This window comes from Mytilus galloprovincialis, chromosome 7 (genome assembly GCF_965363235.1).
Source record: "Mytilus galloprovincialis chromosome 7, xbMytGall1.hap1.1, whole genome shotgun sequence".
NCBI lineage: Eukaryota > Metazoa > Mollusca > Bivalvia > Mytilida > Mytilidae > Mytilus > Mytilus galloprovincialis.
The window spans coordinates 41688460-41713866 of record NC_134844.1 but is presented as its reverse complement, the minus strand read 5'-3'; the positions used below and the strand labels follow the sequence as shown (position 1 = coordinate 41713866).

Genomic DNA, 25407 nt, shown 5'->3' with positions numbered 1-25407 from the left:
CATAACATATATGCAATTATATAATTTGTATTTTGACTTTGTACTCACCGGGAACTATAATAGTCCCAGCTTTGTACAAATTAGTGCAATTTGTATAAAAAGTGCTTGTCAAATATTACCTTTTACTAATTCTTTTTTTTTTTAATTTTTTTTTTTTAAATTTTTTATGGGAATTATAATAAATGTATCTTTCACAAATTTTGCAGGGATATTTTTTATTTTCTTAAATCATTGGTTAGAAATCAATATATTTTCTTCTTTTTTTTTTGGGGGGGGGGGTTGAAAAATCTTATGCATTTTTTTTTTAAACTGGGACTATTATACTAGTTTATAGAATAGTCCCAGTTTTGAACAATTTTTTTTATCTTATTTGTTTTTCTTTCTCTCAAAATTTTTGCTTTTCGGAAATTTTGAAAGCTAACTAAAAAACTTAAACATCTTTGTTAATGTATAATATTTCCGGATATAAGGTAGGGGCTTAATTGCGTTTTACGTTAATCATTCGATGGTGTTTATTGAATTTTGTGCTCAACTTAGATAATCCGAAAATGCCCGGATCTTTATGTCAACGCCGAAGTCTGTTCAACATTTATATTTTAACCTTGACCTGTTAGATGCTCTGGTTACTTGTTCCGTTTTACCGTTGATTCTATACTTGTGGTGAAACAGTAGGACACATTGACTTTTGCAGAATGGCACAAATGAAACGGAGAAACAGTTTTTATCGCTCTTTCAAAAATGTTGAGCCTGATATGGATGAGTTTGAAATGGACAGAGGAGAGACGGCAGCTGTGCAGAATAAATGGGTTTTCGAAATTGCATGGGAAGTTGCAAATAAAGGTTCGTTCGTCATCTTGCATGATCGCTGCCTGACCTACAGGTGAAAATTGCCAAATATTTTTCATCTGTTTTGTTTTTTGCACAACAAACTGCCTGGGATATCTATTACGAAACATTCACATATACATGTATGAATTTACAAGTCAAATGAATTAGATGTCATATATGCATGATACAGGGAAGGGGATGGGGGAGGGTTTTAGCCTTTATACAGTTTTATTGCTTTTATCAAGGATTTGTATAAATCCTTGATTTTAATATGTGTATACTATCCCATAGTTTTTAAAGCAATGGAGAGCATGCAAAACATATTTGTGTTAGCCTATGTAAATACACCTTATCGCTATTTGTCAGCCATTACTGGCTATCACACAGGCTCCCGTAAAATTTTGACGCCACAATGGAAAAGTGATTGTTGTATGCGTCAAAAGTTCAAGCGGCCGGGTCAGCTGGAATTAGCGATAAGGTGTATTTCAAAAAATGGAGTGATTCCATACACCTTATCGCTATATTCCCAGCAGACCCCAGAATCTTTCCCACTTGATCTATTGATGTCATAATTTTCTATTGTGGCATCAGATACTTTGTATTATCATGAGGTCAAAATTTTACGGAAACCTGTGTGATGTCCAGTAAAAGGGGACAAATAGTGATAAGAAGTATTGCCATGGCATTGGACGTTTTGTAATAAAACTCATATTAAACTGTTTCTCTAAAATGGCTATCATTATCAATTTACACTAACATTGATTTCAAATTTTGTATTTTATCAAAATCATGGTACTAAATAGCTTCATGTTTCAAAATACATGTAGGTCACTGCCCGGTTATATGACATGCATATGTACATGTACATGTATGTGTGAATTTGTTCCTTAGACTTAGTAGAGGACCATAAAAATCAATAATTGCTTACCTTGACAGTACATAACACATGTACAATGTGTATAAACATGATATACATTTAGCAGAATGAGGCTTTTTATGATCTATTCTTACTGTTTGCCAGTGCCGTAGTGGTTAATAGATATAGAAACATGATTAAGATCTATGAATCGATAAATGGAAAGGTATCCAGAGAAGGCCCAATTTTGTCTATTTGGTCATTCCTTGGCAGGTCCAATTCAATCCTGTATTTAGGTACATGTATATCAAATAAACTTGTCTGTTCTTTTAACTGGCACACATACGTATACATGCATATAAGTATGTACCGGATTCAAGGTTAACAACTACATTATAAATGTATGTTAAAACTGTTTAGTAAAACCCTGATGTTAAATTAACCTGAAGAAACCTAACAATTAAATGACATTGGACAAGTAATTTTTAAGAAATTCCTGAAAAGTCAATATATCCATTTTAAAAATATAACGAAATCTCTCTTATATAATATAAAAAAGAAGATGTGGTATAAATTGCCAATGAAACATCTCCCCAAAAGAGACCAAATGACACAGAAATTAACACCATAGCCTAGGTCACTGTATGGCCTTCAACAGTGAGCAAAGCCCATACATTTGTACCTCATAGTCAGCTATTCATTCTATTCAACATGTTCAAGACCTCAAAATCTAAAATGTAAAACAATTCAAACGAGAAGACAAACGACTTAATTAAAGTTAACAAAATGAACCTGAACAAATATGTAACACAGCTTAAACAACAACCGCTGAATAACAGGCTCCTGATTTGGGATAGGCACATACATACATAATGTTGCGGGGTTAAACTTGTAGGTGGGATCCCAACCCTCCCCTAACCTGAGACAATGGTCTAACAGAACAACATAAGAACAATCTATAAAAATCAGTTGAAAAAGGTTTAACTCTTCAGATGGATACAGGTAGAAATACATATATATAACAAATTAAAAAACACAGTGTGGACATGACCTGATATTTGTACATCCCAACAACAAAATGACACTAAGTACATATCTCAGGACTGTATTTTAAACCCGTTAGCCTGTGCTCTGAAAACAAAAAAATACTGAAAATGTGTTTTTTTTTGTGTGAAAGAAGATAGATATATTTTATAAAAAGATCTGATCCAAAAATTTTAATAGCATCTACATATTGTACATATAATTTTACCATGGCATACATTATGACATCGTGTACATGGAAGTCCTACGATAACTAAAAAAAGTTTTATTTTTTCACTAATTAATATTTAAATATGGTTGTACTTTTAACAGAGCTTGTAACATGATCTTAAAATTGCTGATAATTCAAAAGAAATATTGTTAAAGTGATCATTTTCACAAATATTTTTTTTTACATCACTGTACATGGAAACATCAGTTTTAGCTACTAGTCATTTATTTTGACAGCGATGTAAATCATGTCAGGTAGACAACCTGATATAAATAGACTATTATAGCTTTATCTTTTATTTACATGACCAAGATTTAAATATTGACATACATTTAAAATATATAGGTCACTGAACTTTTTTTCAAGACAGTTATATTATTTAACAATTGTTTACAGATTTTGTATAGGAAATCATTCTTTTAAATTGAAGAATTTTTAAACATAGGTATATATGGAAATTTGAAATTAATTTTCGGGGAAATTACATGTTCAATTGACCTCTATCACTTTCATTGCCATATATTTATATTTCAAATTGGATGCTGTTTTTAAAAGTGTATAACCATGATAACTGCTTTGAACATGTTTAAACAAGATATCGTAACATGTATCATATTTTTTTTAAAAATGTTTAAGGCATTAAGCACATTTGTCCAAAAAAAACCATATATATATATATATAAGTAAAATTGAGAATGGAAATGGGGAATGTGTCAAAGAGACAACAACCCACCCAAATAAAAAACAACAGCAGAGGGTCACCAACAGGTCTTCAATGTAGCGAGAAATTTCCGCACCCGGAGGCGTCCTTCAGCTGGCCCCTAAACAAATATATACTAGTCCAGTGATAATGAACGCCATACTAATTTCCAAATTGTACATGTACTTAGACATGTTAGATGTAAAAGGCTCAGACATTTATTTATTTTTTTGTAAAGTTTTCTTTCTTTTTTTATACATGTATGTCATGTTTGTAAAAAAAATGCAACTAAAGCAGATATTATAAACATGTTCATGGTGTTAAAGATTCATACTCATTAAAGTTCTCAATGTACTCATTGTACTGTGTATGAAATAGTGTGTCTTGATAGTGGATTGTAAATGATCATAATGATTAATTTGTGTACAAATGTACAATATATAATTTATGAATTATAAATTAAAAGAAAAGAATAAAATAAAATAAAATGACAAGGATAAAAAAAATATGAAATTTTAGTTGGTAAAAAAATAATTACAACAAAAAAAGTGATGTTTATCAAAATAGACAGAACAATTGATGATTGACAAGGTCTATTTAAAAAAATGGAGTGATTCCATACACCTTATCGCTATATTCCCAGCAGACCCCAGAATCTTTCCCACTTGAACTACAACTTGATGTCATAATTTTCATGCGCGTAGCTACGTTTACGTCAAAACGCCTGGGCGTACACTTAAAATTGGTAGAAAAACATATTTTCATCTAAATAAAAATAACAGAATTGGTTATTAAACAGAACATCTACCTGGTAAGTCTTTCTTCAATGGCTTATAATTTGGAATAAAAGTGACGAAAATTAGTATCATATTATATAATTGTTCATTTTCTGTCAAAAACTAACTCTACTGTGAATTCTATACTCACTTACTTTTATTTAAGCAATTCATTATGTGTTAATTGAGACATGTCGATCCTAAATTTCGTCGGCGGTGCCAATATTATAACTACATGTATGTACCTGTAGGTTCATTATGTTGTTAAAGTTTTAAGATGTCGATAACTTTGTCAAACCTTCGTAAAATGTTACGGTAGCTGGACAAAAAGATTTTTGGTCAAACGAATATCCAGAGCATAATGACAAGTTTTCCCGTATTTTATGGATAAAAGGAATTTATTTTTGCATTTACAGTCTAAGGGTAAAATTTGTTTCATATCAGTTACCTTTATCGAATTTAATTAAACTTTCTTGAAGTTTTTTTTTCACGGTCAATTTCTGAAGAAGAAAAATGTTTTTCCGTTTTATACCAGCAAGCGGTCTTATCTTTGCGCAATTTAAATCAGACAATCTGGCCACCGTTTAATAACATATTGCACAGGGAGGCACGCTTTCCTAATGCTTTCTTTCATTGAAATTAGATTACGACTTCGACTGAGACGGTATGTATTAGATAAAATACAAAGGTAACAAAGAAACAGGCCGGTAACAACCGTTGCCAGATAGTTTTTCTGCACGAGTAGTCAGGTCAAGGTCCGAGGCGATAGCCGAGGACCTTGACCTGACTACAAGTGCAGAAAAACTATTCGGCTGGTTGTTACCGGCCTGTTTCTTTTGTTACTTTTGTTTTTTATCTGACTTGTACGACGTTTCAAGAAAGTAATAATACAATTTGCAAGACTAAACATTTGAGAAACTTAGATAGCCATAAAGCAGTAAATGTAAGTTATTGTATAAACACATTTTTTTCATATCCCTTCAACCGAGATTTTTATTCAAGAAAAAAAATCACGAATCTTATAATTTTATAAAAAAGAACTATTTTAAGTAAAAGATGAATGTTGTACACATTTAAGACTTTTTAGAATGCAACTTCGTAAAAAAGTAATATATTAAAAAATATTTCAGTGGTAAGTAGGATAACTTTGATTTTTATGGATGAAACGGAAAGCGGGGAAAAAAAGGGGGGGGGCTAATTCATTTTAAAATAAACAGGCTGTGATCTTTATTTTTGATGAAAAATGCAGGATGTGCCATTCCATCCCCCCATTCCCCCCTAAAAAATTGTAAAAATCATACGTTTGTTGCCAAATACATGAATTTAATATTCAGTGGCGGGAGGTCCCGGGGGTGGAACAACCCTTTTTTGGACAATCAATGCATTATAATGGGGACATGAAATTTTTATTGAAATATTCACGTCAGTACCATCATTTCTTTACTTTCAGCATTGTCCAAAATACTATTCATGTCCATATATTAAAGACAACATTTATTGACCGACTATTTTGCTTCATAAAGGGGGCGGTATGTTATTTTTTGAGTATAATCACCCAAATGTTTTTGTTTAAATTAGCACTATTTACGGTATTTGGAAAATCAGGAATAAAGCAAAACATTAATTTGTCATCTGCTTGACCACAATAATTTTTTTCTCATAAAATTTGGGATCAAAATATCTATTTAAGGAGAAAACCATACCCCCCTTTTGAAGTTAAATGTCTAATCCCTAGTGTACTGTTATGAATAGTATTTTACTGGAAATGTTTGAAAAAGATATTGATGCTAACGTAAATATTTTGTTCAATAAAAAGACAGGAAATAAGTTGGTGAACCAAAAAGTTCAAATCTAATTGAAAGTTAAAGTGCCCATGAACTCACTGATCATGCACGAGTGATTCTATTCATAAAAAGTGTCTGTGTAACAACTAAAAAGAGTCCGTGTATCATCTAAAAAGAGTCTGTGTAACACCCTTTAATGTACTGTTTTTCTATAGCTCTGCGGGGGGCAAAGTCGTACAATGTATATTGTCCATTACCTATATTAACAACACTTTGTACACAAAGAAAATATTCTTTTTGAAGACACAGTGATATATGAGGGTCTGGATTGGGGGCAACAGGGAGTTTGAAAAGTGGGGGGATTCTTCATTTCTATATTTTCATTGTTCTGTCATTATTTGAGTCATTCTTATCTATTCAGTATGAAATATGTTTCTTCTTTAAATTGTGTGTCCCTTTTGCCACTGCACTACACAAATGAAACCTTTTATCAATTGAATTTTGATTAATGTCTGATTGAAACAAAACACTGAAAAACATAAATATTTCGATTTATTTGTGATAAATTGGATATAAGGGATACAATCAGTAGATCAGCTGAAATTAGGGTGACATATTGTTACTAGTATTGTACGATTCTTTTTTTTTTTTTTTTTTATTCCACACTTTTTTCCAGCTTAGTTCTCTGAATTAAATGGACAAGTTTTGATGGAACTATATTAACATAATGTTAACCATCATGTGTAGTTGTGCACCTGACTTAGGAATTAAAAAAATGGCTGCCATGGAAACAGAAAACATGTGAAAAATAGAAATGTGTTCCAAATTATATGAAACTTCTATGGTATTGCATTATTAAGAGACTCATGTACACTTCAACATGGAACATTTTTGTTTTAATTGGGGGTCTCCTTCGCATTATTTGAGGGGGAGAATTTCCATGGAACATTCCAGAACATTAGTGTTAAATTAATTCTACAGACATTAAATGTCATATAATGGTATATTAGTATGGGGGAGCACAGTATGCAGTAGTAGTTTGACTTAAGAAATGGTTTAAATGGCGGTCGTAACAATCGAAACAGCAAAAATATAAAAAAAAGAATCATTGATTTTTTGTCAATGTGGTTGAATTTCGAGCGACACTGATGTGTCTTTTGTAGACGAAACGCGTGTGTTGTGCAAGAAAAAAATTTCAATCCTGGTATCTATGTTGAGTTAATTTACATTATAAATTGATAAACCTCCATATTTTGTAATGAAATTGTGCAGAAATTAATATTCCAGACCAAGAAAAAATATCTAATGAAAATATTTGATTTGTTTAAATCCTGTAATGGACTGATACCTGACTATACTTTTCGCGAGGAAAAAAAGCAGGTGATTACCATTAAAAAAAAATAATATTGCACCTGAACAACTCAGAAAATTTATCATTTCATGTTCATGTACGAAATTTGCAAATAAAATTGTTTTTTTGTTGATTAAGCACTTTACCCCACAGCTTGATTTAATCATATTTTGAAGTAACTGATTTGGACGTTTACTCCAAATTAAGCCAATGACTGTCATTAGATTCTAAATACACACAATGAATAGATTAAACATAAAAGATAAATTATTTTGAATCTAAAGAATGTTGCTATTTATGAGTTTTCAGTGACAGAAATGATATGTCATTTTCGATAACACTTAAACATCCAGAATCTTCGCCCCCGCTAATCCACTACTAGCCAGTTCTTTGGCCTGGACCCACTTTGACCTTTAGGCCCCTCACCGAGGTTCAGGCGTACACGTAGAAATGACCTTGCTACGCCACTGATTTTCTATTGTGGCATCAGATACTTTGTATTATGAGGTCAAAATTTTACGGAAACATGTGTGATGTCCAGTAAAAGGGGACAAATAGTGATAAGAAGTATTGCCATGGCATTGGATGTTTTGTAATAAAACTCATATTAAACTGTTTCTCTAAAATGGCTATCATTATCAATTTACACTAACATTGATTTTCAAATTTTGTATTTTATCAAAATCATGGTACTAAATGGCTTCATGTTTCAAAAGACATGTAGGTCACTGCCCGGTCATATGACATGCATATGTACATGTATTATTTTAATTTTAGTTTCTTGTGTACAATTTGGAAATTAGTATGGCGTTCATTATCACTGAACTAGTATATATTTGTTTAGGGGCCAGCTGAAGGACGCCTCCGGGTGCGGGAATTTCTCGCTACATTGAAGACCTGTTGGTGACCTTCTGCTGTTGGTTTTTTTTTTTTTTTTTTTCTTTTTCTATGGTCGGGTTGTTGTCTCTTTGGCACATTCCCCATTTCCATTCTCAATTTTATGTACATGTATGTGTGAATTTGTTCCTTAGACTTAGTAGAGGACCATAAGAATCAATAATGGCTTACCTTGACAGTACATAACACATGTACAATGTGTATAAACATGATATACATTGAGCAGAATGAGACTTTTTATGATCTATTCTTATTGTTTGCCAGTGCCGTAGTCATGGTAGTGGTTAATAGATATAGAAACATGATTAAGATCTATGAATTGATAAATGGAAAGGTATCCAGAGAAGGCCCAATTTTGTCTATTTGGTCATTCCTTGGCAGGTCCAATTCAATCCTGTATTTAGGTACATGTATATCAAATAAACTTGTCTGTTCTTTTAACTGACACACATACATATACATGCATATAAGTATGTACCGGATTCAAGGTTAACAACTACATTGTAAATGTATATGTTAAAACTGTTTAGTAAAACCCTGATGTTAAATTAACCTGAAGAAACCTAACAATTAAATGACATTGGACAAGTAATTTGTTATTGTAACATGTATCATATTTTTTTTTTAAATGTTTAAGGCATTAAGCACATTTGTCCAAAAAAAAACATATATATATATATATATATAAGTACATATGTACTTAGACATGTTAGATGTAAAAGGCTCAGACATTTATTTATTTTTTTTGTAAAGTTTTCTTTCTATTTTTATACATGTATGTCATGTTTGTAAAAAAAAATGCAATTAAAGCAGAAATAAAAACATGTTCATGGTGTTAAAGATTCATACTCATTAAACATTTGTTAAAGTTCTCAATGTACTCATTGTACTATGTATGAAATAGTGTGTCTTGATAGTGGATTGTAAATGATCATAATGATAAATTTGTGTACAAATGTACAATATATAATTTATGAATTATAAATTAAAAGAAAGGAATAAAATTAAATAAAATGACAAGGATAAAAAAAATATGAATTTTAGTATGGTAAAAAATATATTACAACAAAAAAAAAGTGACGTTTATCAAAACAGACAGACTAATTGATGATTGACAATAGTAACATGTATTCTGACATTTTCCCCTATACTGAATAGCTGAATCAGCAATGTATAAAAAATGTTTTGTTTACTATCTTTATTATTTTTATTATGTAGTGTTTTAGTGAATTAAGTATAGTGTCTTGAGTGTATCAAGATGTTAAGTAAGTAGGAAATGTCACAAATATAAGATAGGGTAATCATGGTATAAGATGGGACTTACTGTTTAACTTCCAGCAGATTATCTTATAACCTTAAAAAATGGAAAAAAAATGTTGATATATGAACAAAAGTCCTCACTTTTCATAATAAATACTCTAGAGAATTTTATTCTTTTCAATGTTAAAGCTAAAAAGTACACATTATGTCCAAAAACAATTCTTAACAAAGTTATAGCTATATAGTCTTCAGGAATATTTTGTATAAAAAAAAAAAACGGTAGTAAAACTGCTGATTCAGCTAATTTAAATGTTATGGAAAATATCAAAATTTATTTATGCATTCATTGCTAATTTTCGTCTTATGTCATGTATCTCATGCTAAGTAGGAAAGAGGAATTTTTTTACGAATGTTCATAAGTACCGGTACAAAGGTTGTGTCATAATCAAGGTCAGAATCCCTAGCTTGAAGTATAATTTAACATTTGTTGACACTTACAGGCCCTGCATGCCTTAGATTCATGCATGTCTTTGAATTTTATCAACTCTATATATACTACATGTAAAAAATGATGTATAAACATGATAAAGCTAGAAGTTAATTCTCATTGCTTTTTGTGAATGTTTGCTTTATTAGAAGGTGTTATGGTATGATAGCTATAGACAAGGTTAAGATCAAAATCTCAATGTGCAACTGTGAAGGTGAGGGAGGATCAGTCAAGTTTACAAACTTAGTTAAGCAATTTGAACAAACTTTATGTCCTGAGTTCATAGTTTGAGGGCTTAATAAGTTCATCAGTGATACTTTGCATGGTTATGAACAGAAAATAACTCAAAAACAATCTGAAATATCCACGTTGAGTGTAAAGGTCACAGAACAAGTACATGTGGTCCAAGGACACAGTTATTGTCCTTTGGTTTTTCGTTGTCTGTGAATATAGTCCCTAATAAGTGAACATTGTATAACTTGGATTTTTAATTTGATACACTTTCCCAATTTATTTTCTTGATATTTAATGCATGAAATATTAAGTAGGGGAATGAAATTACATAAATGCACTACGAAATAACTGTGTTCTCGGGCCATGTATCTGTATGATGTTGCAGCCCATAGGGCATCAGGTACATGTTCACATATCTTCAATCATCAATATGTTCCCACCCTGTATCACAAGTACAGTTTTGAGATCAATGAAGATTTTTTAAGATCGTTAATATTATCTTTTGATTACAAGTGAAATCTGAAAGCTTGAAATTCACAAAGTTATATCAATTTGAAGTAATTCCTGGGTTTTGCACTGAAAGTTTTCCGCAGACACTGCTTTATATAGGCTAAAGAGGATTGTTCAGCACATGTTCAGTGGATTACAACTAGAATGTTTGTCATGAACAGTTGAGATCTCATACTTGAAAGTCAAGGCTTCTCTCTGACCTATAAGTTGCAATCCTTAGGTTCATGTTAACATATAACACATCTTATTGTTCACCACTACTTAAAGGTGAAGGAAATTAGGTTATAATCTGTAACATAAAGGTGAAGGTTATAAGCTTGATTTAATGTTGTGTTGTTCTCAAATGTCAGAGCCAGGTCAAATGTCAAAATTACTGAATCTTCATGTTTATTGCATTTCTTCTGCCAAGACTTTAGGTCTCTAAAAGATTTGTGTATAAAGAAATGAGAAGCTTAAAGATGGTCTCTGTCCTAAATTTACGAAGTAATTATTTTTATTAAGACAGACACACTAGTCATGCTAGTACAAAATGAACATGTATGCTATATTTGTTAACCCTTTTTGTAAGATTGATAACAGTTGTTTTCTATGGTATAGATCCTAATATCAGTCCTGTAAGGACCCCTGCAGTAGCGGAGGGGGCATTAAGGTACCAAATTGCCTTGCACTCTATCTAACGCGATAGACAACTCGACCACCTAGGCTTCATATATATACTACATGTACTAGTTCTCAAAGTAAATTGCTTAAATCTATTTACAACATATATGTATCACAAATGTACAAATAATCTGTCTTTTTTTCTTGTTTCAGTTGGGGGTATATACACTGTGATTAAATCCAAAGCACCAGTCACTGTTGAAGAGTTAGGTGAGCAGTACTGTTTGTTAGGACCATACAACGAGTCATGTGTCAGGACAGAAGTAGAATTACTAGAACCTCATCATTACGTATACAGACAGACCATACAGCAAATGAGAGATTGTGGAATCAAGGTTTAAAAATTTAAAAAAAATATTATTTTTCATTATTGTTATCATCAAACACAAAGATGAATCATGTCTCACTTGATTTAGATTTAGACTGATATGTTTTATTGGGAGACTAAATAATTTATTCTGTCATAACTAAAAAAGGGAGGGAATAAGCCAAAGGAGCAATGGGGAAAAAAATAATTTGCCATGTTTCCAGTTTTCAAGAATTTGTCTATGGATTAGCTGTATTACTTTTAAATATAAAAATTAAAACTAATATATATATATATCTGCACTTAAAATTTTTACATGGTGTTTTATACTTTCTTTGGTGTAAAATTGGCAAACCTTGGTTGATATTACTATGTACCCTACATGTTAGATCTGCTGAGATATGCAGAATGGCCAGATGTTCGCTTGTCACGTTTTGAAATTTTGTCTGATTTTCGAACTAGAATTGGTTTTATTCATTTGGGTGCCTTAAAAAAATTTTGCTGACATTGACCCACATTTATCTTTTTATAAATCTTTTGCATGTATAATTATAAGCCATTTGTTAAATCCTATAAAAATATTTTTTTAACTTGTCAATGATAAAGCTATAAAAAATCAAGAGAACATTTTCCCGCCAAAATTTGAATGGCTAATATCTCGAAAACAAGCACATTAGCCTCTATATATTTTTTGCTTTTTTGATTCCTTAATTAATCCCCTATCAATATATACTAGTTTTATGGAAAGCTATTTATTTTGAAGCTGAGTAGCGAACTTCCTTAATTCTCATTGTATTTTACTATTGATATAGGTATACTTTGGGCGTTGGTTGATTGATGGCTACCCAAAAGTCATTTTATTTGATATTGGATCAGCAGCCTGGAAACTTGATGAGTTTAAACATGAACTATGGGAGAAAGCTAATATTGGTATACCATGGCATGATAGAGAATCAAATGATGCTGTTATATTTGGTGCTTTAGTAGCATGGTTTCTTGGAGAGGTATATATATGTGATCTGTGTACAAAAATTGTACTAAAAATGTATTCATGAATGATTTTCTATTTTTATACGACCACAAAAATTTGGTCGTATATTGGTATCACGTTGTTGTCATAGTCGTCGTCAGTGTCGTCCGAAGACGGATTGTTTCAGGATAATAAATTTTGAATAAGTATAAAGAAATTAATAAAATTTTACCACAATGTTTATAACCACAAAAGGATGCTTGGGATTGATTTTAGGGTTATGGTCCCAAAGGTTTAGGAATAAGGGGCCCAAAGGGACCAAAACAGCATGTATCTAATTTCAGGACAAAAAGTTGTGTATTAGTATTTCAATTGTTCTGAAATTGTACCACAATGTCTAATACCATAAGTAGAAGGTGGGATTTTTTTAAAGGGGTTATTGGGCAAATAGTCTAGGAATTAAGGGCAAAAAAGGGGCCAACCAAGCATTTTTTTAGTTTCAAGACAATAACTTGTGTGTAACTGTATGGATCTCTCTGACATTGTACCACAAGTTTCCATATAGCACAGGGAAGGCTGGGATTCAGTTTGGGGTTAATTTTCCCAAATATGTAGGAATAAGGGGCCAAAAAGAAGCATTTTTTTAGTTTACAGACAATAATTTGTGTTTAAGTGCATGGATCTCTATAAATTTAACAAAAAGGTTCAATACCACTGAAGGAAGGTTGGGATTGATTTTGGAGGTTATTGTCCCAATAGTTTATGAATTAGGACCCAAAAAGGGGGCCCAAAATGATCATTTTTTTGTAGTTTTCAAACAATAACTTATGTTTAAGTGTATGAATCTCTCTGAAATTAAACCACAAGTTTCCATACCATGAAGGGATGGTTAGTATTTACTTTGGAGGGTTATGGCTCAAAATGTTTCAGAATTAGGGGGGGAAAGGGGAAAAACTATGTATTTCTGGTCAATGGACAATTAAGACAATTTAAAAGCAGGGTAAGGGAGTTAATTCTAAAACATTTAACATACAATGTTGGGTATGTTCAGATTTACCTCCCTTACATTACTTGTATATTATGTATAAAGAAATGTCAGGATTTGGACTAATCGCCAAAAAAGGGGGGTGGTAGTTTTTTTCAAATTTCTCAAGTTAAAAGAAGAAATCTTTAATTGAACAATATTGTGCAATAGATTTTTAAGATCTTGACATTTGTTTTGTGTCAGAAACTCACATTATGTCAAAAATTTGATCGCAATCCAAATTCAGAGCTGTATCAAGCTTGAATGTTGTGTCCATACTGTTCGGCTTCTGCGGTTGTATAAAGCTGTGCCCTGCGGAGCACCTGGTTTTTAAATATCCCCATAAAAAAATATTATTATTTCAAACAGGAAATATTGAATAAATCTTGATAAACATTATCGTAATATAAGGAAAATTTTCATACTTGAATATGTGATGAATTGAAACTGTTTAAATCAATATAGCTATATGTTTTTAAGAACCCAACTCTTCTTATTTTAATAGTATACACAGGAATGTTGGTCATTTCATTTTCCTTAATATCATTCTGTGTCTGCTTTATATTTTATAATTACTGTAATTTTTTAGTTTAGAAAGAATCTATCAGATGAAGGAAAACCACTGATGATCACCCATTTCCATGAATGGTTGGCAGGGGTTGGTTTGATATATCTGAGAACCAGAAAAGTAGATTGTGCAACAATATTCACAACCCATGCAACCTTACTAGGCAGATACTTGTGTGCATCATCAGCAGATTTCTACAACAAATTAGAAACAGTAAGAGTTTTTTTAACCTGCATGCTAGGTATAAACCCAATTAAGATGATGCCTTTTTTGAGAAACAACTTATCAGATAAAAACATTATGAAACAGAACAAAAAGCTTTTAAAATGGTGTTGATAAATTTTGTTATTATATAGAGCTCTTTATGTTCATGAGGAAATTGCTTCTTCAGATATTTTTCTTGTTAACTTTCCAAGTTACCATGTTTTGTTATAATTGAACTCAGAAATTAAATCCTAGATCATAATTATAAATAAAAAATATTTATTGTTTCCAATTAAAAGCTCTTGATGGGCAACATGATCCTGACATTATATAAATGAATACATATTTAAATTGCATAATTTGTTTACAAGACAGGACCAAACCCAGAAAATGATTTACACTTACCACTGTAGCTATATACTAAATAAACATTTCATCTAATATAATTGTCCCCCGCGCAACACGTTGCAGGGGACATGGAAATACTGGGTGTCCGTCCGGAATTGGAAACATTAATTATATGGAAAATTGCATTGTTAGCGCTCTCATGTGTACAATTCTTGCCAAATTTTTATAAAACTTATATCATAGGTTTATGTCAGCAGTGTCTTGGATGAGTTAGAAAATCAGTGCTGATTAATTATTTTTAAAAGAGTTATGTCCCTTGGAAATATTGATTATATGGAAAGTTGTTAGCACTATCATGTGTACAATTCTTTCCAGAATTTTATGAAACTTATATCATAGGTTTATATCAGCAATGTCTTTGACACTTTCCAAAATAAGTTCTGATCAAATTTTTTTAATGAGTTATGTCCCTTCGAAAAATTATTTTAACAGAAATCACTTGCATTTGCTCTGAAGCCTTTATTTCTTTAAGATATTTATAAATTGTTTTAAAGAACCCCAAAAAAAAAATTTTTATTTTTTTTTATTTTATTGCCCTTATACCATTGAAAGATAAAATATGTGCAACAAGGGGGACATTGAAACTCTGTTCTTTTATTACCTATTATTTCAGTGTAGACTGTTTTCCATCATATAAATTTTGCATCATTGATATATTAAGAAAACATGTATTGTTAAAAAAAGAAATGTGAACATCTTTTTATGCCCCGCCGTCAACGGAGGGGGCTTTGAGTGTAATCCTTGTCCGTTTGTCTGTCCCTACGTACGTTCCAAAATTGGTTTCCATTCTCTGACTTCAGTTTGCCTCAACCAAATGTTATGAAACTTATACACAGTGCTCATCACCACAAAACACAGATCAAGTTCGAATTTGGGTGTTACTGTTCTCGAGTTATGCCCTTTATAATGTTATATGCATGCAAACGGGGGCATTATCTGTGTCCGACGGGCACATTCTCCATTTAATAGTCCCCTACCGATGAAGACTTTAGGTTTGTCCTCTGTCCATCTGTCAGTCTGACAAATCATTTTTCCAGACTTTTTTCTTCATGCTTGAAGATATTAATTTGATATTTGGTGTATTGTTTTATCATGGGAAGTTACAGGTCACGTTCGATTTTCACGATTTTAGCTTTTCTCTTTGTTCAGTTAAAGCCCTTTCCCTAGAATTAAATTTTTGATGAAATACTTATTAATTAGTTGATTTCTGTTCAAAGGGAAATAACTCATTTTTCAACTTTTCCTAGAATTATATTTTTGACAAAATACTTATTAATTACAAGATTTCTGTTCAAAGGGAAATAGCTCATTTTTTAAAAGATTTGTAAAAGACATTGTTTTAAGATAAATGATATTTTAGATTTTTTTCCTTTTCTTTAGTAAATTGTTTGAAGAATTTAGTGGTAGGTTTTAAACCAGTAGGGGACTATGTATTGCCATTCATTACTCACAGAATGCTTGTTTTATTATGAGTTTATTGTTTAAATCTGGTTTAAAATTGCTCAATGAGTTCATTTATCATCACTTTGTTGTATTTTTAATAAATCCTGCATTTTTATGCCCCACCTAGGGGCATTATGAGGTGGGGCATTATGTTTTTCGGTCTGTGCATCTGTTCGTTCATTCGTTGGTCCATCTGTCCGTCTGTCCTGCCTCAAGTAAATGTTTTAGGTCACTTCAGGTTTAAATTTTTGGTCAAGGTAGTTTTTGATGAAATTGAAGTCCAATCGACTTGAAACTTAGTACACATGTTCCCTATGATATAATCTTTCTAATTTTAATGCCAGATTAGAGTTTTGATTCCAATTTCACGGTCCACTGAAAATAGAAAATGAAAGTGCAAGTGGGGCATCTATGTACTATGGACACATTCTTGTTTTATCATATTTTGTTTTAAAATTTAAGAGACATTTGCTCTTATCAATTTAATTAGTTTGGTTATAACAAGCTGGAATATTTTTAGCCTCTGTAAAGTACATGCATTTATATTTAATAACAGAACTTGAATGATCATTGATTCTTTGTTCATGTCAGAAGAACTACAGGATATGTTAAAGTCTTATATATTTTAACCATAATGAAAGCTCTGTCTTAGATATTAACAAACTTATAAACATGTAGTTCTGTTTCTTCTATTTACAAGTATAAACTAAAATCAAGATTATTTTCCAATATTTGTTTTTGAAATTAAAATGTTTTTCTAAGCCATTGTGTTAGATAAATACCTGATTATCCTGGACTTTCAATTAACTATATATAGAGATTTGTTCATCTTTTCAGTTCAGCCTCGATAAGGAAGCTGGTGACCGACAGATTTACCACCGTTACTGTATAGAAAGAAGTGCTGTCCATTGTGCACATGTGTTTTCAACTGTGTCTGATATCACTGGTGTAGAGGCTGAACATTTACTCAAACGTAAACCAGGTAAAATTCTGTCAATCAAGCATGCATTAAATATTTTTTACAAATTGTTAAAAACCTGTATTTCAAGGAAGGGACAATGTTTAACACTGTATACATGTACCTCCTTTAGATATTTTCTCTCGTGTTGTTTTGTTCCCATCTCATTAAATTATATCTAAAACAAAAAGCTGCCATAGATTTATGATTTGTTTGGCATTTGTGATGTCATATTTGCCATAGATTTGAAATCTGTCATAGATCTTGAACCCAACATAGATTTGAGTCCTACATATATATATAGTTCAGTGTATTCTTGGATTGAAATGAAATATGAATTGAAGGAGATTATATTTCTTTTCAATCCAAGAATATATATATATATATGATATGCCACATGTGGTTTGCACTCCGTTCTTCTGTCAGTTTTCTGCACTTTTTTTCGTCATGCTTGAAAATATTAACTGATATTTGTTATATAGTTTACACCATGACAAGTTATAGATCAAGTTAGCATTTTGTTCCAGTACTTACAATTAATTTTTAACCGGTAGGGGACTAGATGTATTGCCATGCAATCTCAGAATGCTTGTTTGTTTTTATTTTTAGACATTTTCAATTGCTTGAATATGAATTTCTTTAGAATTTTGCAGTATGGTTCAATGAACGTTTTCAAAACTGATGTTTACTATTTATGGTATAAATAAATAAATATAGATCAATTTAAAGATAAGGAGATGTGGTATGATTGCCTATGCTACAATTCTCCACCAAAGACCAATTAATGTAGAAGTAAAGATCTATGGGTCACTGTATGCATAACATGGAGCCTTCTTTTATTGTTATTTTGATGTAAGTAAATTTATCAAGGAATGTATCTTTTTAACTCTTTCATTTGCAGATGTTATTGTGCCAAATGGGTTAAATGTAATCAAGTTTAGTGCTATACACGAATTCCAGAATTTGCATGCTGTAGCCAAAGAAAAAATCCATGATTTTGTTAGAGGCCATTTTCATGGGTAATATATATGAGATATTTGTTTAAGTGTTTGTTTTACAAAACTTAATTATTCATTTCAATGGAAATTATTGAGCACAACATAAAATATAAAAGAATTATTGAGTCTCTCATTGACATCTGTTTATCATTCTTTATCAAGTGCTTGTTCACAAAAAAGTTCATGGTTAACATGGTTTTGGAGGATACACTTTTCCTATAGCATATTGCATATCTCTCCAGTCTTGCACCTAGTTTTACCATGCGCGTGACATTGGAAAAGTTTTATTCTTTAAAACTCAATTTCATGGATGCCTCTCAATGTTCAATTTCACACATTATATTAAAGTTTTAAGCACTGTAGAACTCGAGCCTTGTACACTTTTGTCATTAAAGAGGATCCACTGCATAAACTTGTCTTTTGAGTTTCTGGAACCCTTGTATAATTCAAAGGCTTAGGATATATTTTGTTATTATGGAAAAAGAAGACATTCAGGTTATGTGGCATATCAAGAATAGGAAATTAGGCAATAGTAATTGTATAATAAACCTTAATGGTATATTCTAAAAATAAATGTTGATATACCAGTATTCTGAATAATTTTTGGGAAAATCTCTTCATACATCTTCATTTATTGTGGATTAAATGTCATATTCTATTCTGATATAGGGTTTTGTCATCGGTTTTATATTGACATTATATTAGTTGATGGTGTTGTTTTTTCAGGCATTATGATTTCGATTTAGATAAGACATTATACCTGTTTAGTGCAGGTAGATATGAGTTTACAAATAAAGGTGCAGACATGTTCATAGAAGGTCTTGCCAGACTTAATTACTTTCTTCAGGTAAGACATTAATATTAACAGAAATATTGCAGTTTACTTTTTAAGGTATCAGATGAATTTTGATAATATTACCAAAAAATATGTGGAAGTTATTGTACAGTAATTAAACAATATTTATCCTGCACTCGACCTGTCTTCTAGACAGATACAGGTTGACAGATAACGTGAAGCGATAAACGTATAGTAGATGTTTATAGTCTCCTGGTATCTTGCCTCTGTTGTGAGCTAAGGGTTATATTCAAATTACTGTTTACATCATAAGTTCCTCATTGCAGTCCGCATTAAAAGTCATGTTGATTTCATTCATTATAATATATAACTGTTGGGAAGTTTAAGTGTAAATGTTAGGAAAATGTTGTAAAATTTCAGGAAATAACAAAATTTGTACATTTTAAGCTACATTGTAAGAAAATTTGAAACGTATTTGTACTTGCTACGAAACAGGAGAAAAGCTCGGGGAAATACATTTTATATTTTCCTACAATGTATAGATGTTGTCTACATAATTTAGATACATAAAATTCTACCAATATACAATTAAACATTTGCAAATTCATCTTGTAAATTTTATACTTTCATCCTGCCCTTGTGATTACATGACTAAGTAAAGTAGGGATTTTTAAAATAAAGTCTCAACTTATTTGATCTTAGGGCTGTGATTACATGACTAAGTAAAGTAGGGATTTTTAAAATAAAGTCTCAACTTATTTGATCTTAGGGCTGTGTTTATTTCTATATCTGGCTAAAACAAGCCTTTATAAAATGGTTTGAATCAAGCTTACAAACATCTTTGAGAAAATTAACGTAAATCAATTATTCATATGTACCTTTTTTCAGCAAGCGAACAGTGAAACAACAGTTATAGCATTTTTAATATTCCCTACACGGACAAACAATTTCAATGTTGAATCTTTACGAGGACAAGCAATAGCTAAATCCCTGAAAGAAACTGTACATCAGGTGCAGGGGCAGATTGGAAAAAGATTATTTGAGATCTGTTTACGGTAACTATAAGTTAGATGTATAAATTTTGATAACAAATGTTAATGTATAAGAAATAGATAAAAAGATATGTTGGGTATACATTGTCGTTCATGATACAGTAACTAAGCAACACAAGTTAATATAAAAAGAAGAAGATTTGGTATGATTGCCAATGAGACAACTATCCATCAAAACCAAATGATGTAGCTATAGATGTTAGTAATTATAGGTTACTATAACAATAGACCTTCAACAATGAGCAAAATCCATACAATATAGTAAACTGACATGACTAAATGTTAAGCAATTCAAACGAGAAAACCAACGCCCTGATTTATGTATAGAATAAATGAAATACAATTACAATAGACAGCAACTAACCACAACCATTGAATTACAGGCTCCTGACTTGGGACAGACATATATATGACAACCATTGAATTACAGGCTCCTGGCTTGGGACAGGCATATAATCGCCAACCATTGAATTACAGGCTCCTGACTTGGGACAGGCATATATACGACAACCATTGAATTACAGGCTCCTGACATAAGACAGACATATATACGACAACCATTAAATTACAGGCTCCTGATTTGGGACAGGCATATATACGACAACCATTAAATTACAGGCTCCTGACTTGGGACAGGCATATATACGACAATCATTGAATTACAGGCTCCTGACTTAGGACAGGCATATATACGACAACCATTGAATTACAGGCTCCTGACTTGGGACAGGCAGATATATGACAACCATTGAATTACAGGCTCCTGACTTAGGACAGGCATATATAGAATGTAGCGGAGTTAAACATGTTTGCCAGCACTCAATGCTCCCTTTAAACTTGGACAGTCCTCTAACAGCACAACACAAAAAAAATGCTTGACCTTTAGTTTGGTCATCTATTAATGTTGGGTGCTTGCCTTATTTAATTGAATCAATATTCTTTTTTTATAAAATATTTCAAAATGAATACCTCAAAATTTATGAAAAGTAGTTATCTTTGAAATGTAACCAGAAGGTTATCAGATATCATAACATTTAAGGTCAAACAAGAAATGGAATAACTCATTGTATGTTTAAAAGTTTTCTTTTTTGTAATTTCTAATTTTTTGTGCAAGCTTAAACTTTTGTCTTTTGTATATTTTGTTCAGGGGAACAATCCCTAAAGGAGAAGATATATTGTTACAAGAAGATTTAGTTAAGCTAAAAAGATGTATATATGGATCTCAGGTAATGTACCATCCAAACATGAGATACAGGACTAAGAATTACTTTGTAAATTCATCTACTAATCTTCAATTTTACAGTCATATACTTAAAAAGGGGGAAAACATAAATTGATGGTTTAAAAAAAATCTTCTGTAACATTGAAAAATTATTTTGCACTTTTTTTTTGCAAGAAAATATTTCAACTTTTTATCAAACCAGTACTCGTGTGAGAACAGTTATTTTGATTTATGTTACAAAAGTGTGTTAAGTATGAAGTTGACCCAGCAGAGGTCAAATTAACAAGATGACTAAATGATAATTGGTAAAAGGGAAAATGTAGTAAATTTAAATATTACGAACCTACATTTACTGTGAAGTCATTAATTTTTGTGGGTACCGATTTTCATCAATTAGAAAACATTGTATTTTTCGTTGATATTTTATTTCATGGCTTTAGTAACAAAAGGCTGCATTAAAGCCTATAGAAAACTGTACTTCCTACAACATTTAAATTTGTGTACCCACATAATCCATTAAGGGCTGTTCCAGAAAATACTATGTCCCCCCAGGGACGGCACTTTTTTTTATAACCCCCACAACCCACAGAAATAAAAATAAATAAGAACAACACTCCCCTTGTATGTTGGTATTTCAAATACATACCACCCACATAAAATTTAAAAAAAATTGTCTTTCCTGGGGGGACATAGTATCTTGGAACAGCCCTTAAAAGGGTATCCCACAAATTATAATGAATTCACAGTAAATGAAAAATCTAATGTTTTGCAGTCATTTATGCAAATATAAAATTAGTAATGTTATACCAATGGCTCAAGGATTGAAAGCGACATTCAGATTTATTTTGTTTGTATTATTCATTAATTGCAAGGTTCAGAAATAGAAATATAAAGAATACACTACAAATCAGCAGAGAATTTATAAACTCTTCACTTAAGATTGTTGCTTTTAACAAGCCTGTAAAGCAATTTTTCTTTGAAAATCAAACACAGGTATTATTGGTGTGAAACTTTATTGACTTTAAATAATTTTGTCACCATACTTGTTTGTACTGTTTAAATCATTAAGGGATGTGCCAATATATATATATATATATATATATATATATATAGTAATTGTTGTTTCTTTTCAGACATCTGGTTTACCTCCTATATGTACCCACAATGTAGCCGATGATTGGAATGATCAAATACTGAATGCATTACGGAAATGTAAACTATTTAATCAGAAATATGACAGAGTTAAAGTAATCTTCCATCCAGAGTTTCTTAATTCCACCAATCCATTGTTTGGATTAGATTATGAAGAATTTGTACGAGGATGTCATTTAGGTGTTTTTCCATCTTATTATGAACCTTGGGGATACACACCTGGTAAGAATATTATCTTAGTGAGGCCCTTCATGGGGGTGTTAAAGAAATCACATGATCACTAATGTTTTGCCAATGTAATCACATAATCCAAAATACAGTCCTGGATTATCAAATATCAAATAATCATGAAATATTTGGTCTTGTAATCAACTATTCACTATTAAAACGACCAAGTAGTCACATAATTAAAAAACCTTATGAGGAGGCTTGTTTGTGAAGCAGAAGGAACATTTTTAATTATTTAAGAAAAATTTTTCTTTTTACAGTTTTATAGCTGCCCTTGGTATTTAAACATCTCTAGCATAGATTTTATGTTGAAATACACACTAAAGTTACAAAGTTCTGATAATCAGGAAAACAAAATTTCAGGAAATGATTGAAATATGATATTTTGTTTTTTACCACACACATGCCAAAATAAACATTTTAGTTTCATTAATACACTTTCATGACAAAATATAAACATTACTTTATTAACCTAAAAGCTTTTACCTAAAGTATCAATACCATTAGAAATAATCTTTGCAGATGTATATATATTTTGAAAAAATTAGAATGAGCAAGTCCCCTAAACACTAATAAACAGCATCCATGCCATTGGAGATGTGTAACCAATAATCACACCGTACCTGTCAAAATAATGGACCCAAATAGTAAGGGTTAATATTTACTGACAATAATTACAAATATTATGATTTTTACCTATTAAACTATATATTAGATAAATTCCATCAAACAATAAGTACTGAATTGGTAGCTTTTGAAAAGGATATTTTGTCAATCTTATAGCTTTATTGATCATTCAGCAAAATTAATTTATTCTCTTGACTTTCTAAGTATTTATGAATTTTACTGGTATATGGCCATAATGTGTCAATTATAAAATGTTAGTGGTTTTCATCAGCTACTCTGATGTCCCCTTCTGATAAAGTTGACCTCAATGGTAATGAGATTACTAGAAAAAAATCCATAAAAGACTATAGTAATACACTGCCTCTGGGTGCGGGATTTTCTCATTGTGTTGAAGACCCTTTGGTTGCCTTTGGCTATTTTCTGCTCTTTAATCAGGTTGTTGTCTCTTTGACACAATCCCAATTTCCATTCTCAATTTTAAACTAAGTGTTTTTATATATATATTTGTTTAGCTCAGTGTTCATTTATGAGTGTACCCAGTATATACCCACTAGTAATAAAATGTCTCTGTTCTTACTTTCAGCTGAATGTACTGTTATGGGTATACCCAGTATGACAATAAAATGTCTCTGTTCTTACTTTCAGCTGAATGTACTGTTATGGGTATAACTAGTATGACAATAAAATGTCTCTGTTCTGACTTTCAGCTGAATGTACTGTAATGGGTATACCCAGTATGACAATAAAATGTCTCTGTTCTTACTTTCAGCTGAATGTACTGTTATGGGTATACCCAGTATGACCACCAATCTCTCAGGCTTTGGATGCTTTATGGAAGATCATATACAGGATCCTAAATCTTATGGTATCTATATCATAGACAGAAGATTTAAAAGTTATGATGATTCAGTACAGCTGTTAGCACAGGTATATTATAGTTGGCATAAACATAAGAAGATGTGGTATGTTTGCCAATGAGACAACTATCCACAAGATTTCAAATAAAGTGGATATACTGTAAACCAACTAATTTTCACAAGTGATTTATTTTCGTGACTTTTGCGAGTAGAAAAATAACGTGAAATATGCAAAATTTGGATCTTTTCCTATTTAACTAGATCAAATGATTTCCAAATCTGAAATTAGAATAAAAAATAAATAAATAAAATATAATTATATATACACAGTTGTTTGCCAAATAACAAACATTTCTACTTATTATTTGTGTAAGAAATTTCAACCCTGAATAAAGGAGAAAGTTAAGAAATTGTCTGTGCCAAGTCAGAAATATAACAGTTGTTATCCATTCGTTTGATGTGTTTGAGCTTTTGATTATACCATTTGATTAGGGACTTTCTGTTTTAAATTTTCCTTAGAGTTCAGTATTATTGTAATTTAACTTTTTAAAGAGGCATTTCATTAAAAGATTTAAGACTAGTTTAATTTTTCATCTAAATGAAAAGTTACTTCTCAATATTTTATATGGAGGATGTATTTCAGTGTTTCTTTATTTACTCTCTGTTTATTTTCAGTACATGTATGATTTTTCTTGTCTTTCACGAAGACAAAGAATTATTCAGAGAAATAGAACAGAAAGATTAAGTGAACTCTTAGACTGGAGAAATTTAGGAGTTGTAAGTATATCCAACTGTTGTAGTAGTGGCATTATTTTCCAACCTGATTTTAGTTTTTGAAGCAAAGTTTTGTTTCTGTACCCATATGTCTTTTTTCTTCAATATTTTTACCCATTACTGTCTATGCTTTATATTTTAGAACCATAATATTCTCTTTTATGATGGCAATTTTTGAGGAATGAACAAAAATGACAGATTAATTTTGCGATTTGTGAAAA

The 25407-nt window shown here is 31.2% G+C and overlaps 1 protein-coding gene across 2 annotated transcripts in view; it reads left to right on the top strand.

The window, feature by feature from the left end:
- Positions 1-582: 582 nt before the first annotated feature.
- Positions 583-25407, top strand: part of LOC143083020 (glycogen [starch] synthase-like) — a 36942-nt gene continuing 12117 nt past the window's right edge. Inside the window, exons 1-12 of one of the 2 annotated variants that reach the window (XM_076259134.1) lie at positions 592-840; positions 11752-11933; positions 12718-12909; positions 14489-14680; positions 17360-17504; positions 18382-18499; positions 19205-19325; positions 20163-20329; positions 21474-21552; positions 22682-22922; positions 24325-24482; positions 25088-25189. In XM_076259134.1, coding sequence (XP_076115249.1) covers positions 693-840; positions 11752-11933; positions 12718-12909; positions 14489-14680; positions 17360-17504; positions 18382-18499; positions 19205-19325; positions 20163-20329; positions 21474-21552; positions 22682-22922; positions 24325-24482; positions 25088-25189 — 1845 coding nt within the window. In that variant the 5' untranslated portion in view covers positions 592-692. Of the gene's footprint in view, positions 841-11751; positions 11934-12717; positions 12910-14488; positions 14681-17359; positions 17505-18381; positions 18500-19204; positions 19326-20162; positions 20330-21473; positions 21553-22681; positions 22923-24138; positions 24248-24324; positions 24483-25087; positions 25190-25407 lie in introns of those variants that run through there. The other variant, XM_076259135.1, reaches the window with a different exon arrangement.